This window comes from Diabrotica virgifera, chromosome 6 (genome assembly GCF_917563875.1).
Source record: "Diabrotica virgifera virgifera chromosome 6, PGI_DIABVI_V3a".
Lineage (NCBI taxonomy): Eukaryota > Metazoa > Arthropoda > Insecta > Coleoptera > Chrysomelidae > Diabrotica > Diabrotica virgifera.
This window is the reverse complement of record NC_065448.1, coordinates 110674910-110693272: the sequence shown is the minus strand read 5'-3', so window position 1 is coordinate 110693272 and position 18363 is coordinate 110674910. Positions and strand designations below refer to the sequence as shown.

The 18363-nt window shown below is 33.1% G+C and overlaps 1 protein-coding gene across 1 annotated transcript in view; it reads right to left on the bottom strand.

The window, feature by feature from the left end:
* LOC126885948 (proton-coupled amino acid transporter 1-like) overlaps positions 1-18363 on the bottom strand; it is a 575934-nt gene that overhangs the window by 47991 nt on the left and 509580 nt on the right. Inside the window, exon 4 of the mRNA XM_050652772.1 lies at positions 12176-12326. Coding sequence (XP_050508729.1) covers positions 12176-12326 — 151 coding nt within the window. The remainder of the gene's footprint in view (positions 1-12175; positions 12327-18363) is intronic.

Genomic DNA, 18363 nt, shown 5'->3' with positions numbered 1-18363 from the left:
GCTGTGACTACACTGAACTACAAACATCAGTCCGTCAGTATGTGGTTTCAAGAAGTTGACGGCTAGAACGCATTTAAAAAGTGATTTATTGACATACGGTCTGATAATAGTCCTGTCGCCAGGGGGGGTACAACGGCCTCCTTAATTCAGATGGACTTACCCAAGTTTTTTTTATATATTTTGACCCGCAGAATACGAATTTTTTGGGTAACAGTTGATCCGGATGTCGATAAGATTGTTATAGACAAAGAACTTGAGGAATTACATAACAGCGATTTCTCGCAAAACGAAATATCTTTTTGTATTTTTTGGGTCATTTTAAGCAAAAAATATTCCTACAAGTTTTTTCGTAGAATGTATAGTTTTCGAGATAACCGCGGTTGAACTTTCAAAAAATCGAAAAATTGTAATTTTTGAACCCGAATAACTGTTGATTAAAAAATAAAATAGCAATTCTGCTTACCGCATTTGAAAGTTTAAGTCAAATTATATCTGTTTTGATTATTTGCATTGCTAAAAATTTATTATTTTATTGTTAAACAAAGTTATAAACACCTAGTATATGAGTAATGTTTTCAATGATTTCTCATTTAAAATCGAACGAGTAGGTAGAGTAGCTACAAGTGCAAGCGAAGCAATTTCTACGTAGCATGCGTTAAAACGTATGTATTAGGTACGGGAAACACTATGTGTTTATAGATTTGTTTGACAATAAAAAAATTAATTTTTAGCAATTCAAATAATCAAAACCGATATAATTTGACTTAAACTTTCAAATGCGGTAAGCAGAATTGCTACTTTATTTTTTAATCAAAAGTTATTCGGGTTCAAAAATTGCAATTTTTCGATTTTTTGGAAGTTCAACCGCGGTTATCTCGAAAACTATGCATTCTACGAAAAAACTTGTAGGAATATTTTTTGCTTAAAATGGCCCAAAAAATACAAAAAGATGTTTTGTTTTGCGAGAAATCGCTGTTATGTAATTCCTCAAGTTCTTTGTCTATATCAATCTTATCGACATCCGGATCAACTGTTACCCAAAAAATTCGTATTCTACGGGTCAAAATATATAAAAAAAACTTGGGTAAGTCCATCTGAATTAAGGAGGCCGTTGTACCCCCCCTGGCGACAGGACTATAAGGTAATTTCCCATACATAAACTGAACAGGCCATTAACATCTGGTGTTTTAAAAGCTGAGAAGGCATTTTACCTGAATACTGATATATTTCGTTTCTTAACTTAACAGGCCCTTATATGCATATGGTTTGTATATTAAATGTGAATTTAACATAGGACTTATTATTTTATTGTGAAAAAGTTATTAAAAATTAAAATTAGCAAAGTAGTAATTGTCGATCTTCTTTTCTTCATTTAAAGATTTCTCTCTCAAATTCACTTAAAACACAGTCCTTTCATCTTTTCCTCGAGTTTCCGCAACATATCATCACTCTCCTTCATCCCACATAGTTCTTATTAGAGACAACGGCAAATGGCCGTTGTTGCCAAAATTGTTTTGGCAACTTGTGATAAAACACTGCTATAGTCGGTTCGCTAAACTCAGACACAACTGGCTATTCATTTTAGTAAGTAATTTTGCCAATTTGGTAAAATTCACAAAAAAATAATTACTAAATTGTTAATAATTACTAAATAGTAATTTTGCCAATTTTGACAAAATTGGAAAAAACAAAAAAATTACCTACTAAAATTACTAGCCAGTTGTGTCTGAGTTTAGCGAACCGACTATATTATATGCAGTTTGCTAATGAGAATAATATTTATAATGCAAACAATTCTTAATAGATGACAATTTTAAATTGTTTTTCTTTAAAAAATACGAAAATTAACTTGTTTGTCTCTTTCCAAATTAATTAAATAGGTGGTCATGGAACGTCGAACGTGTAATAAACACAAAATACGTTAATGGTCTTAGTTAGCCTTGACTTAAATCTCATTCAACGCAAAATTAAAAGATCATTATAATGTATAAAATATTTATTGCGAATCTGTAATGAATATAATTACGTCATGAAAGTATAATATATGTATTCATTTCGTATTAAATTATAAGGGAATGAGTGGAATGTATCACCTATACATGATACACACAAGTCTAGCTAGCATATTTTATCATAATAAAATTAATAAAAACAAATTCATGTGGTCGTTTAATTTCAATTGAATTTGTATAGTTGATCATCCTGCAGATTTATGTGAGTAAATTAAAACGACAAAAGTGAAAACAAATATTTGACAAATTATTAACATGAGAGAAAAAACAAATAGTTTGTATACTGCAGTAGATATTCTGGTAGTTTCGATTTTGTTCGTGCTATAAAGTTCTTGTTTAGTTATTAAAATTATTGTTTTATATGATTATTTAACTTTGGAGGAGATGAATTGGACTCTGGGCCTTCGAAGGCCCAGAAGAAGGCCTTCTTCAAAAGTTTTTTAAGTCGTTTGTGGCGGCGTTTTTGCGACATTGTAAATCAAGCCAAACGTTATCCAGGACGTGAGCGCGCTACAACTGCAGATCAAGACCGACTGTTAGTGTTAATCGCTAGAAGACGACCAACCAACAATTACAGCACCTTGAATTGATTAACGACTTGCAGCGGGTACACCAGGTAAACATTAAGGCTAAGTCCAGATAAGCGATAATTTACGGCGCCGTAAGAGCAGTAAAATGAAGTGCGAGAATGGGTCTCACGGTGAGGGTAAGGCCACACGGGCAATAATTTACGGCGCCGTAAGAGCAGTAAATCTGACGAGGCATTGGTTGACTAACTCCTATTTCATCTAAAATTGGTGGAGGAGTTAGTCAACCAATGGGTTTACTGCTCTTACGGCGCCGTAAATTAGCGCCCGTGTGGCCTTAGCCCGAGGCTAATTTACAGGAGATAATTTACGGCGCCGTAAGAGCAGTAAACCTGACGAGTCATTGATTGACTAACTCCTATTACATCTACAATAATTGGTGGAGGAGTTTGTCAACCCTTGGGTTCACTGCTCTTACGGCGCCGTAAATTATCGCCCGTGTGGCCTTTTGCTGAAAGTAGTGGATGGCCAGACGAGCTGTAAAATATCACGCAGCAACATAGCAACGTAGGATAGGACTCATTTTCGCGCATCATTTTGAAGCGGCATGGCAGTAGCTACAGTAAAAAGCATGGCCAGACGGGGATGTGAATTACGGCGTGTCGCGAGATGTAAATACAGTGTTTTCGTTTGTTTTGGTGGCATGATGAGCTACAAATTTGGACCCAGGTTCATTCGTTTGCGACACGACGCCGAAGATGGGCCCGTTCGATGTTGCTGCGCGATATTTTACAGCACAATATGGCCATCCACTACACTCACCTTGGGACCCATTTTCGCGCTTCATTTTACTGCTCTTACGGCGCCGTAAATTATCGCCTGGCCTAAGCCTAATAAGCCGTGATACTGTAAGAAATTTTCTTCATGAAGTCAATCTTCACATTCGAAGGTCATTGAGATGTCCACCTATCTTCAGAGGTAGTCGCGCTGCAAGATTAGAGTTATGTTAAAAACATCAAAAGTGGGATGCAAATGAATTTGCTATAGTTAGATATTTATTATAAATAATTTTAAATCTTAATTTTAAATTTAATTGTACTTAATGACATTCTCGTTATTTTTGTCATTTCAACAAATTTTGTTGTTCATTAAATACTTCTAATCACTACAAATCGATTACTATTTATCCATAACCACTGAAGAAGGGATTACGTCTCTTTCTACAAATTTAATATCTCTAGACTTTTTCGGTGTGTGTACTAAGCAGTATTGGTAAAGTATAAATCTTTTTAAAAAATAAACCTAACAAAATGAAATTGGCTGCGAAATGAAATTTTGCTTTACAAAGGTAGTGCCTATTATCACATTATTCATCGACTCTGCTCGAAAACAAGTCCATTTTCAAATTGAGTCCCATAAAAAATGCGATTCTAAATTGGGGTTTATCTTCAATTGATCGAGGAAAGTCAGAACTACGCTGGAATTCTGAGAACAAACAGAAAAGATATAGCAGAGACATGGATATCGTATTGCAGGGACCTCTATAAAGATGATCAACGCCAAGAACATGTTAACCAAATCCTTGACGAGGTAATAGAAGAACCTGATATATTCGAAAATGAAGTAAGACTGGCGGTCAGTAAGCTTAAATATAATAAAGCACCAGGTCCAGATATGATAACAGCAGAAATGCTTGAGAGGAAACAGTAGCGATCAACAGGTTGCGAAAACGCGTTCCAAGATTGCGGCTGTAATTTTGAATATTTTTTCGAGATATTTGGCACACGTATTCGTAATATAATAAAGAATGGCGGTACAGAGCCCAATTTGAAAAATATATTAATATGTGGAAATTGCTCTGTAATTAAATACAATATTAAAAAAACGAGCCTGTACCGTCATTAAGAAGAACAAAAAAATACACTTTCTTCAAATAAACTTTTTTATCCGATGCCTATTTTGTGTCATTTTGGAACTACTAAAATTTTTTATTTCATTAGTAGTTCCAAAATGACACAAAATCTAGGCATCGGGTAAAAAAGTTTATTTGAAGAAAGTGTATTTTTTTGGTCTTCTTAATGGCGGTACAGGCTCGTTTTTTTAATATTGTATTTAATTACAGAGTAATTTCTATATATTAATATATTTTTCAAATTGGGCTCTGTACCGCCATTCTTTATTATATTACGAATACGTGTGCCAAGTATCTCGAAAAAATATTCAAAATTACAGCCGCAATCCTGGAACGCGTTTTGGCTACCTGTTGATCGCTACTGTATCACCTTAAAAGAACAAACCGGCGTAAAATTACTTCATCTACTCTGTAACCAAATATGACATTTCAAACAATGGCCTGAACACTGAACAAAATCTACAAAAACGACAATACATAAAAAAGGAAGCTTCGTTAAATGCGACAATTATAGAACTATTTCTCTTATATCACATGCCACCAAGATAATGCTACATATAATTAACGAGAAACTGAAAACATTTCTTCAAAGAGAAATTTCACAAGAGAACACTGTATTTACCAAAGGTAGAGGCACTAGAGAACACCTGTAGAATATAAAACAGATAATCGAAAAATCTAGGGAATTCAACATTCCACTATACATATGTTTTATAGATTATCGTAAAGCATTCCACAGAGTCAAGTGGAGACACTTATCGTCGTCAACACATGAAAAACTCGTAACTCCATTTTCCTTAATTTTTCAGGAGAGCCTAAAAACAGTAACATGTAACATTAGAAGAACATGTAACTCCAACATGAGTTCATAAAATAAAATATGGAAAAACATGTAACTCCAGCGATAGTTTAAAGCAACAAAAATCCTTTTATTTTTAAATCGTACTAAAAGCACTGATTACACAAATCAACTTACCTTATCTTATTTCCTTACAGATGTAAAATTAGGACTTAAAAACCTATATATCACTCAAAAAAAAAAAAATCAAATCAACGGCAATAATCACTTAACTGACTTAACAAAAAAAGCGCGGGAGTTGCGTGTTTTATTTCATTTAAAGTAAAAATTAAAGTTACGCGGTTTTCTTGTGTCGACGACGTTATGGCGAATACTAAAAGAAGTAGGCCTATCACCACTAATTACGCTTATTACTGAATTATACGAACACACTACTGGATCAGTTAAAGTGCATGATATATTGTCAAACGAATTTTATCCAGAACGGGGTGTCAGACAAGGATGTATACTAATTCGACAATTATTATTCAATATATTAAGGGGAGCATATTATGAGAAGAGCACTTAAAGAATGGAAAAAGGGTATCCCAATAAATAGTCATAAAATAAACAACCGACGTTTCGCAGACGACACAGCCCTTCTTGCAAATATTTAAGCAGAGCTGATTGATCTTATACGACCACATAACAATCATCCACACGTACTACTACAATTGACCGGTTTGAGGTTGTGAGCTCATACTTTTATTTGGTATCATTGATCACAAACACAGGGTCATTGCAGGAAGAGATTAAACGTATAATGTGATCTAGCAAAAGTTGCCACAGCAAAAATGACCAAAAGACGGAAGGACTGTCAAATTTCAAAAGCGTTAAAGATGAGGTTGATTAACTGTTTAATATTTCCAATATCTACTGACATACGGATGTGAATCTTGTACCCTGAAACAATCGGAAAGAAGAAAGATAGACGCCATTGAAATGTTGGAGACGGATGTTACGAATTCCTCTGGACTGACCGTAGGACAAATAATTCAATATTAAGAGAGCTACAAGTTAGCAAACGACTCCTCAGTAAAGTGCATCTCCAACAATTAAAATACTTTGGACATGGTATGAGAGCAAACACAGAAAACATGGAAAGACTCATCATACAAGGAAAGGTGGAAGGCCTAAGATCACCAGAAAGATCCCCAACAAGATGGATCGATCAAATTACAAGAATATGCAAAAGACCTATGCATGAGTTAAAGCAAATGACCGCCACATCACATCGACCACTACACTCCCTCCGGGGGATCAGGATTGAAGAGAGAGAGAGAGCCAGTAATGCTAATATTTATATAGCACTTTTATCGATGCCAAAAACCTATGAATTACTAACTAACAGATTTGGGAATTAGTAATTTGTAGATTTTTTTTAAGATGATAAATCGACTCCTAAACTTAACGTACTAATAAGGATGACAGCGATAAGAAAGAAGGAAGAAACTAGCACACTAAATATTTTTCTAGATCGATTTAATACAATAATCATGACTATGGTTCATTCCACCAACATACGACTGTTTTGGATTATCGCGACAACGAATATTTCAGTGTGCAACATAAGAAGTACAAAGGAAAATGGCTCTAATAATTGTTCCAATAAACAGCAATGTAATTTGCAATTCATTTTTGTTCTTCATATTTTGCACAATAAAATATTCGTTGTGATCCGGTCCTGAAATTTCAGGTAGAAAAGTCGAAATACTTTGAGCTCCACAACTTTTATAGTTTTGAGAAGAAATATTGTAATAATAAACCGAAATATATAGAAGCAGTGTACAGTGATCTGTTAATAGCTATAAGTACAGTTCCCAAATTTGCAGCAGTTTAATTAAAAGCATTGTTTTTATATACATACGAAGAACATTATTTATATTTCGTATTTATTAATTACTTAAAAACTAGTTTCAACTATTGGCATTATCTTGCTAATTGCTAGATCGACTATTTATACTTTTAAATAAACAGAGTCGGACCTACCCAAATTAAAATTATTGAAATGAAAGTTCAATTTAAATTTAAAAAGAGATAGAAGATTAAATTTGACAAAATGGCAGGTGGTACTTCTGACTACAGGGGTTCATCAATTAATCCCGATCAGCAAAACATTACTTATTCTACCATCACTAAGCAACAACCATTAACAAAATTCCCAAAAAAAAACAGGCCATAATTTTACCGGCAGTAGACGGAATAAGAACAGAAGAGACACCATTGCAGTGGGAACTATAGTCCATCCAAAAAATGTACTGTTCTCATCCAAAATGTCAAACGGAAGAATATGCATCTACCTTTCAAGCATACTAGTCGTAGATGATTTTCTAAGTCAACATGGTGAAATTAAAATTGGAGAACATACAATCAAAGCACGTAAACTAATTACACCCGCTAATAGATTAGTTCTATCCCAAGTATGCCCATCTATACCCCATAACATAATCGAAGAGTCTTTAATCAATCTTGCTTTTAAATTAATGTTTCCGATTTCGTTCCTTAGAGCTGGAATACAAGACCCGCAATACATCCATGTACTTAGTTTTCGAAGACAAGTTTACTTTGCACCTACAGACAATTTTACTGTACCCGACTCCGTCCTAATTGATTTTGAAAATATTTCGTACCGAATTTTTCTTTCCGATAAACTAACTTGTTACAAATGCCACTCAACTGGTCACGTTTCCTCGGACTGTACCTCAAATCCCTCTTATCCACAAAATACTCAAAAGCCCCAAACGGAGGAAAATTTTCTTTCACAAATACCATCTACTAGCCCCGAACAAAATCAAATTACAAATGTAAATGACGAATCTCGAGAAGAAATGGATGCTCAAGTCAGCACTGATACCGGTAATAAAAATAAACGATCTCACTCGAAGTATCATCCCCAACTTGCTCCACTCCTACAGAAAATATACCAACAGAATTCACAAAACCAAAAGCAGTGCAAATTAAAAAGAAGAAAAAAATTATCAAATTAGACAAATCCACTTCAGAAACTACTAATATTGAGTCATTATTACAACCAGTCAAACAATTTATCCAGGATGCATCACCACCATATGTACTAAATTACACCCAATTACTAGCATTCTTAAAAGACGTTCACGGTTCTTCCACCCCAGTAGAACTGGCCCTAGAATACACACAGGATATCCACGGGTTGGAACATATGCTAATTGAAATATATCCCATGTTGAACGAAAGAGCAATTAAATTTAGAATTACAAGAATCAAGAAAATCTACTTAGTAAAATAAACCAAGATTTTAGTATTCAGGATGACACCTCTGAAGATACTGACGCATCACAGGAAAATACTCATTTTAACGATAAATAAAAAAAGCAAACTCTAATAACCTTGCTTACTCCTACAAATTTTCTGACAATTTTCATTTAATTTTTTAACAAAAACCCTTTCTTTCTGCATCATTTAGTAAAAGAATCACAGGTTTCAATTTTCCGAAAATTAATTTTCAATGAAATAAACTACCCTCCTCCTTGGACCATAAAACTCCCCAAATGTAATACAAATCTTCTACTGTATCCTAAATCTGATACTTCATCACATATAATTCTACAACGGTTTCAAGAGATTAAAGACAAGTACAAAAGATATTACCAAATATATACAGATGCGTCAAAAACTTCTGAAATGCAAAAAGGTAGGCGCAGCTTTCGTTGACGAAACAATTAAACATCAGTTCCAGCTACCTAAGGAGTACTCCATATATTCCGCCGAATTGTATGCCATATCTAAAGCCCTACAACATATATCAAACCAGCCCAAATTGGAAGCAGTCATTTTCACAGATTCTTTAAGCGCAGTACAAGGAATATTAAGGGTTTACCCAAACCACCCAGTACTATGCCAAATTAAAATTGATCTAGAAGAATTTTACAGTAAGAATAAACGGGTAGAATTTGTTTGGATTCCATCTCATGTAGACATAATAGGTAATGAAAAAGCTGATCGGGAAGCTAAAGAAGCCTGCTATACGAATAAACCAGATAAAGAGCTCCTAGAAATTCCTCATTCCGACATTCAAAACACCATCAAAGAATTTTCAATGAGAATATGGCTCGAAAGATGGAAAAAACTTGACGACAACAAACTACAACGCATCAACCCAAATTTGTCACCAAAGGGGATAATGCCACAAAAACGACGAGATCAAGTCATACAACACCGCTTGAGAATAGGACATACCAGGTTAACCCACCAGTACCTAATGAAGAAAGAACAACAAAAACTGTGCTATGTTTGTGATATTCCTCTGACAATCGAACACATTATTGTTAGTTGCCCACTCTATCACCTGGAACGACTTCAAAGTGACTTACCAAGCGATCTGAAAAGTGCTCTGAACTATACTAAATGTGATAAAGTGACTAAGTTTCTAAAACTAACGAAATTGTACAATCTAATATAAAAATAAGCTTAAGTTCTCGATTGTAATTAGTTGTTATAAGCAAACATCTGATTTTATGTACAACTCTTCCCCGCCAATAACCTTTCATGGTTGACGCGGCTTACTTAATAAAAAAAAAATTCTTTGTCGAAATAATCCAACACAGTCGTATATTCGTGAAATAGGGTATATGCGGTAATAGTTATTTATGTATTAAGAGCAAAAAGTGATACAATATTGCTTGAGAGCGGAGAGCGGTAATTACTCGAAAGCAATAATGTCACTTTGCGCTTGTAATACATACAACTTTTTTTCTACAATCACATAATAAAATGAAACTATTTTTAAATCATTAACTTTATTGTAACTATTTTATATCTGTCATTACAATGTCATAACCATAAATTCTATATCTTTCAGTTTGAATGTTCAATGTGTTTGCCATTCCACGAACATACGCCTGTATTGGATTACTTCGACAACGAATATTTTACTGTGCAAAATAAGAAGAACGAAAGTAAATTGCAAATTACATTGTTGTTTATTGGAATAATTATTAGCGCCATTTACTTGTGTACTTCTTATGTTGCACAGTAAAATATTCGTTGTCGAAGTAATCCAAAACAGGCGTATGTTCGTGGAATGGCCATATTGTATGGTTGTACGTTGTACGGTTGCTACGGACGACAAGCGTAAAATCAAACTTTACGCGCTAGAGCGATAAAGTGACGGTACTCAGTAAACGTCAACTTTTCGTTGCCATTGACAAGAGAAAAAGTCTTCTTTATCAAGTGATTGTAGAAAAAAAAATAACTATTGGTATAAATATTTAAGATACGTGTACAGCCGATAACAATAGGTTTGTTCTAGCATCAGTCTTAAACGGTTTGAAACCATCAGCGAATAGTGGACCAGCGCGAGTAGAGGGGATAGCACTGATGACTGTATTATGTTTTTCACTGACCAACTGTTTTCTGACAGTTTTTGACTAGTTTGACTGTTTGTTAGAACAAACCTAATAAAAACTGATATGAAAGTCAAAAAAAAACTAAAGTACCCGAATAGATAATAAAAATGTATAGGTGCAAAAAGGGCAAGTTTGCGTAACAATAAACATTTCTTAGTGTGAAATATATTCTGGTAAAATAATAGTAGTGTTTTCTAAACAAATGAATAACATTTTATCAGTCAATCATGCGCTATTAATTTATTACAATGATATAATTAAAAAATAAATAATAAAAAATAAAAATCAAACACAGCTTACATTTGAATTCGTTTCAGAGGTGACCAGCATCCTCTTACGTACGTTTTATCCTCTTTAGGGATTATCAGAGGACCTTTATGGTCTACTCTGTTCCGAAAAGGAAATAAGCTGTCTCATACAAATAGTTCGCTTATAGACATCTTAAAACAGTTCAAAGTTTTAGATCCGAAGAACTAAAGACTTCTACTGGAACCAAGTTCGAGTAAACAACCCGAATTCGTGCTTTCTAAACTTGCAAATCAGACGAACAATGAATAAGAAGAAGATGAGGGGGAACCTAGAACTGTTACCTGTCTATTCATCTAGGTAAAAATTTCAATGAATCTTGGTTCCCTGTACTCAGATAGGAGTACTATATAAAAACTAATACAAAATACAAATGAAAGACAGCTTATATTTCAATTCGTTACAGAGGTTCATTTTTATTGTCTATTAGTTTTACTCTCATCTGAGTACAGGGAAACGTTGGATTCGTTGGAATTTTTACCTAGATGAATAGACAGGTAGTGTAATGCAATTTTAGATTCCCCCTCGTCTTCTTCTAATTCATAGTTCGTTTGCTTTGCATGCTTAGAAAGTACTAATTCCAATTGTCTCCGAGAACTTATTTCCAGTAGGAGTCCTAAGTTCTTCGGATCTAAAACTTCGAACTGTTTTAAGTTGATGTCGCTACAGAGTGCAGCGTTTGTAAGCGAAATATTTGTATATTTAGGCATTGGGAGGCAGTTAATTTCCTTTTAGGTTCAGAGTAGACCACAGAGAGCCTCTCTAATAATCCTAACGGAAGGTGAAACGTACGTCAGAGAATGCTGGTCACCTCTGAAACGAATTGAAAAATAAGCTGTCTTTCATTTTTTATTTTCTTTTAGTTTTACTCCTATCTGCTGAGTAGAGGGAACCAAAATCCGTTGGAATTTTTACCTACATAATTAGACAGAGAGTGGAATGCAAATTTACTAAATTTACTAAAATTATTTCATACTTTTTATTCAAGCAATTTTCTTCCATTTTAGATTTGGTTCCTTTATTGTCTTTTTTTTTGTTTTACCATGTTTTTCACAATTGTTTCATGCAAACTAAATATTTAAAAGAAAAAATGATTTCTAATTAACAAGACTTCCAGTTGGACTGGTTGGCGGGTGCAGTGATTTCAATTTTAATAGTGTAACCTTGATCGACGATTTAGAAAGTATATTACTTACCAACATATGTTGACAATGAACGCAGATAATTCCAAGAAAGAGTACAACTATGGGTCCCAATACAATACCGGCATTTTTGATTGCGTCACCCATAGCGAATATGCCTGATCCGACATTTCCTTTAAACAAGTGCATTAAAGTTTCCACATAACTGAAACGAAATAATTATATAAATGTAACTGTATTATTTTATATGTCTACTAGTATTAATTTCTTTTATTAGCTTATAAATGTTTGGTACCACAAATTTTTCAAATTATAAAAAATATTTTGTTGTAATTCTCTAATCACAACAAAATAATACCTACGCATAAAATGGATTGAAGATAACTGTTGTTAAAACAACAACCTAAATCAATTTTATTTAGTTCCTCTTTTTGGAAATATTCCTTTTTAAATCTTTTGGGACAACTACTTACGATAAAGATTTTGGTCTTTCTAGCTTGTACCTATATTATATTTGCTAAAATATATGGGAATGTCACAATAGAGAAAAGAAACTAATTCACTTTTCTCAACGTTTGTTAGAGATCCAAATAAAATCCTACCAAAAAACTTAAATAAAACCGAATATTTGACAACAGAAAGCAACAACAAAAGACAAGCAGAGACAGAAGAAGTAAGAGAAGTCAAAGGAATAGACCAATTCAACTATCTAGGATTTATAATATCAAACAAAATTACAACCAATGAATAAAATATGGATATAAATAATAGAATAAAAAAATCACAAAACCGTATAATAAAATGGAACAAAAGAAATAATAGCAAAACAAAAATGGGAATTAACAACATGACAAAAACTACACTTACCTACAGATCTGAATACTGAACATTTCAGACGAACGGACTGAAGACGCTAGATAAACAGAATAGGGTCCGAAAAAACCAAAGAAGTAAACGAAAATCCCGAATATATCTTAGATTAATAATTATTATGGCAACGAATGGAAGGAAGAGAGATTTTCAAATAGAAAGTGCTGGACAAAACGGTTGAAAACTGTGAAAATTCTTAGTGGTGGTCGGAAATACCACATTTTCTAAAATAACAAAATTAAACACCCAACCTCAATCACTTATAGATCGAATAATAGGAAAATAAGTATACACATGATACAACCTCATCTACTAAACCGTAGGTAGTACCTGATAGCTGAATAGTAAACTTATTGCTGAACTAGTGCTTCAAATTGGTTGTATACCATCAATCACAACAAATTTTATTGAAAACATCCTTTATAAAAGGTATAAAAACTTTTATTAATATCTTTTTAAGGGCTACATCACAATATAACGTTTTCGATTTTTTTTACAAAATCATCAGTGTTATAATAAACAGGTTGAAAGCTAGCTGAGCCACCAAAGAAATACCAGGATGAGAACCCTTTAAACTTTAAATGGTATGTAGTTATATTACAAATGCATATTTGTTTCAAATTCCATAGGACGCATATAACTAATAAAGAATCATGCCCTTAGATGAGGTATGAACCTTCCCATCACGTGGGATATAAATTGAGTTGTTGTCTTTACATCCCACGTGATGAGAAGGTTCATATCATACCTTATATCCATCTTATGGAATTTAAGCAAATATGCATTTGTAATATAACTAAATACCATTTAAAGGGTTCTCACCCTGGTATTTCTTTGGTGGCTCAGCTAGCATTCAACCTGTTTATTATACCACTGATGATGATTTTGTAAGAAAATCGAAAACGTTTTGTTGTGATATAGCCCTTAAAAGGATTTTAATAAAAGTTTTTATACCTTTTACAAATCGTTTTCTTTTTCATTAAAATTTTTAGGTAAGCATGATAATGCGTCCTTTTGTGAAATAGTGGTGGAAAAGCATTATTATGTTTTTTATAATAAACCATATTCGTATTGGATATTACGTATACGAAGATATTTAAAACAAAAAGGATCATGAATCGAACTACTCATCATGTCGGATATCTTGTTCAATTAGAATCAATCGTGTCTTTTATTTTAAGAACCATTGTTGGAATCTTTATATATATAATTCACAACTACACGGATTTACGTACATCTAGTTGGCTTAAGGCATTTGGAATAATAACGCTCGCTACGAGCATCATTATAGGCCAGGTTAATAAGACAAAAATATACCCTGTTCGTGACACTTCAGCAGCCAGGGTACTGAAGCGTTTTTTCGACAAGTAATACCTATAGGAACAAATTGTAACTATTTCCTGCGTAGGATCTGGCGGCCATTTATATTTATAAACAATTAACTGTCAAAAAAATGGCATTTTTCCCTTTTTTTTCAAATCAATGGAAAACAGTGAAACTTATAATTTTTTTAGTAAAAATATTTTTGAGATTATGGAAAAAGCTTTAAAATGACATATTACAAAGTTTGACATACTCATTTATTGTTAATATAATTGCGAAAAAAGGTCGGAATTGCAAAAAAAATATTTTCGCTATAACTGTTGTAAAAATTAGTGTACAGGTTTGAAATTTTTGTCAAATGAGGGTTCTTTGGTGCTTAATATGTGATAGAAATTTCAAAGCGATTCATTCAATTGTTTAAATTTTATTCGAATTGTTTATCTCAGAGAGCATTATTTTTGCAATAACTTAAGTCAGAAAAAAAATGACGTTAGAACCACTCCACAGGTGTCAAATGGAAGAGCATGAGCTATGTTTTCAACTTGGTTTAAAGAAAGCGAATAAAAAACGCATTTATTAGTAATAAATAATTATGCAAAAGTATCGTAAATCTTTCCTTATAAACTTTTTGGATAATTTTTTCCAAAAAAAAAATAACTTTTTTACCCTGCTTTAAGTGCACAACTACCAAGTAATGTTATTTATATCATAATTGATGAAAAATTGTAATAAATATTGTTATATTCCTAATTGATATAAGAAATAAAAGTTTATAATTATAAATTAAAGTCAAATTAAAATAAAGGTTTTCATTTTTCTCGACCACGGGCATGTAAATTTGGAACACCTTGTATAAAACAAATTATGTATAGGTAGCGTTTAAGAGAGTGATTCGGAGAAGTGTTTACGAACCTCGGAACAATACGACTCAAATAAACAATTAGAGTGAGGTGTACAAAGAAAGTGTTCGCGGAAGGATTTGTCATTAACCACCGCTAACTAATACTCTAGTGAATAAGATAATGGGTCATTAAATTTGTAAATGTTGTTTTAATGTAGAAAGTAAAATTGAAATGGGGAATATTATTTTTCTTGAAATCCATTAAGATATTTAGAAAAAGGAAAGTTGTGTTGATAAATACGGAGAATTGAAAGTTGCTTGGGATTGGTTGATTTTTGAATGCTGGAAAGAGTAATTTGGAAGTAGGAGAATGGATGAGAGATATGTGGCAAGATGTTATGAGCGATCGAAAGGCGAAGTCCAGTGTTCGAGAAGAGTGTACAAAAAAAAGTGAAACGCCGGTATAATTAGTTTTTTGTTGAAATTAAAAAAGTAAGATATCGTTGAACGAGTGTTAGGCCGAGTCGAGATAAGATATAACTCCTTGAGTCTAGAGTATCCCGGTTTTTTTGTTGAAGTGTTTGAAAAAGGTAGAACACGGCATCAGGAGAAGGCAGGAACGAGGGCGGTACGAGGCGTAGTTTTCAGAAAGGAGCAGAGGCTTTACTGGGAAGCTGGTATGAGTCGTTTGATCGCAACCCAAGATAGGAGGAAACGTGTTTTGTGTGAAGACATTGTCAAATCATCAGTAAAGGTCAGTCTATTTTGTTATGACATGAATGTATGGTTTATGTATTAAATACCACGTTGAAAATTGAGGCACACAATCATTATTAAAAATTTTTCATCAAACCTAAATCAATTTATCACTGAAAAATCATAATAGTTCATTTTAAATAAAGATTTTGGAGACAAAAAGAAATAAGATTCCCATGTTTGTAAATGTTATATTAAATAAAGATAGAAAGATAATGGGTTATATTATCTTTCAATAATATAAGATAATATAACAATATAAGAAATATTAAGCATTGAATGCCATTTAGATAAAATAAACGATTTTGTAATTTCTAATTGAAATTCATATGTGTGTATTATTTTACTCTCTTTTATCTATCCCGATTAGGAATCCACTGAGAAATATTTTGAAGCCACGAAAGTAAGTAATTGATATTATAATTTAGCCCTGAGATAATCATTAATTAATTAATTAAAATAAATTACATCTGAGAACAGCATCAGATTTCAAAAATAAGATCACAACAACATGTCGCCCAAAGTGGAAAGCATTGAAAAGTATTTCTAGTGGCAAATTTGAAGGAATAGAAAGAGAAAGCCGGTGGTTGGAAATTTATATGCCCGTGGTAAAAAGTGAGATATTTGCATTTTATGACATAAAATTTTAGATCTCTTTAGGTACAAATTTGACATAATTGATTTAATTTATCGATATTTACATTTGATATATTTATTGACATTTTATTAAATTTGGGTGAGAAAAATTCGTTTTGGTAACATACTATTCAAATTTCATATTTGGCGGGGATAGTACTTCTTGAAAACAAATGTCTGTGACAAGAAGCCAAAGCAAAGACAACAAAAAACAGAAAGAACATTCAGATCAAAAGGAGAATTTAGACCAAGAAGATATTTTAGACACAACAATCATGGAAACAGAAAAAAAAAAGAATTATCAGAATTAGAAAAGATATTACAACTTATGCAACTCCAGTCACAAAAAATGGATGACAATCAAAAAGAAACAAAACAAGCAATGTATGACAATCAAAGAGAAACAAAACAAGCAATAGATGAAACACAACAAAAAATGGATCAAAAAATGGATGAAACAAAAAGAATAATGCAAGAAAATCAGAAGGAAACAAAACAAGCCATAGAAGAGAACAACAAGAAAGAGACAACAAAATGTCGGAGAAAGAAGAGAAATGGTTATACATAGCACAGATGACGTGAAAATACAGTTTGGCGAGGATGTAAGAAGATTACACCCAGTGCCTTTCATAAATAGCCTGAAAAATGAAGTACAGCACATCGGAAATTTCGAAACACCGAAAGAAACAATCAGAAACCATCTCAAGTATGAAGCAAGCCTATGGTTTGATAGCAAAGAAGAAGAATTCGTCAGTTGGCAACAATTTGAACAAAAATTTTTGAATTATTTCTGGGGAAAAGTCCAACAATTGGAAATTAACAAGGAATTGCAAAATGGGAAATACAATGATAGGATGGGTATCTCAGAAAGGACATATGCTTTACAAATTTACAATAATGCAAAACATTTACAATATAATTATTCATCAGAACAATTAGTCGAACTGATTGCAAGACATTTCGAAGAAACGCTGGAAGACCATATCACATTGCAAAACTACAAAGACATAGATAGTTTATGCCAATTCCTACAAATAAGAGAATCAAGTCTAAGAGAAAGAAAATCAAGAAGGTCGCGAGAAGATTACAGGCCCTGAGAAACACAGGATTACAGAGATAGAAATCAAAATAGGAGGGACTATACAACACGAGATTTTAATCTCAGAAGGGAAAACGAAAATAGGGACAACGGAAGAGGAAATTATGAACAAAGAAATAGGCAATGGAATGAGGACAGAAATCGAGAATACCAGAATAGAAACACCACACGCTCAAATCAAGAAAACAGAAATAATAGTAGACAAAATGAACAGGGATATCGAGAAAACCGAAACAGATCCGACAGACCAAGAGACAATAGAAGAGAGGTAAATAATACCCAGACAGAAGAATATGACGGAGAGAGACATTATGACGAAAATATAAACAACGATGAGCCACCGGCGTCTTTTCACGACGGCGCTCACTAAAAACAAAAAAACAAACAGGAATCTTTTGTCACCCTAAGGAGTTTATTAAATTGGCAGGAAACAACGAAAAGAAAAATGGAGTTAATTTAAAATTTGTGGATGGATCTGTCAACGAGAAACCAATTAAAATTATGAGAGACACTGGATCTGAAATAACGCTGGTCAACAGAAAACTAATAGAAGAAGTTAACTTAACAAATTTAATTTACAAAATACCTAGGGTAAATTTAGTGGGCGCAAACAAACGGACATTGGCAACCATAAATGAAGGCATACGAGTAATGGTACGACTGGGTAAGAATATGTATGCACTACAATGTGTAATAATGCCAAACATGTCACATGAC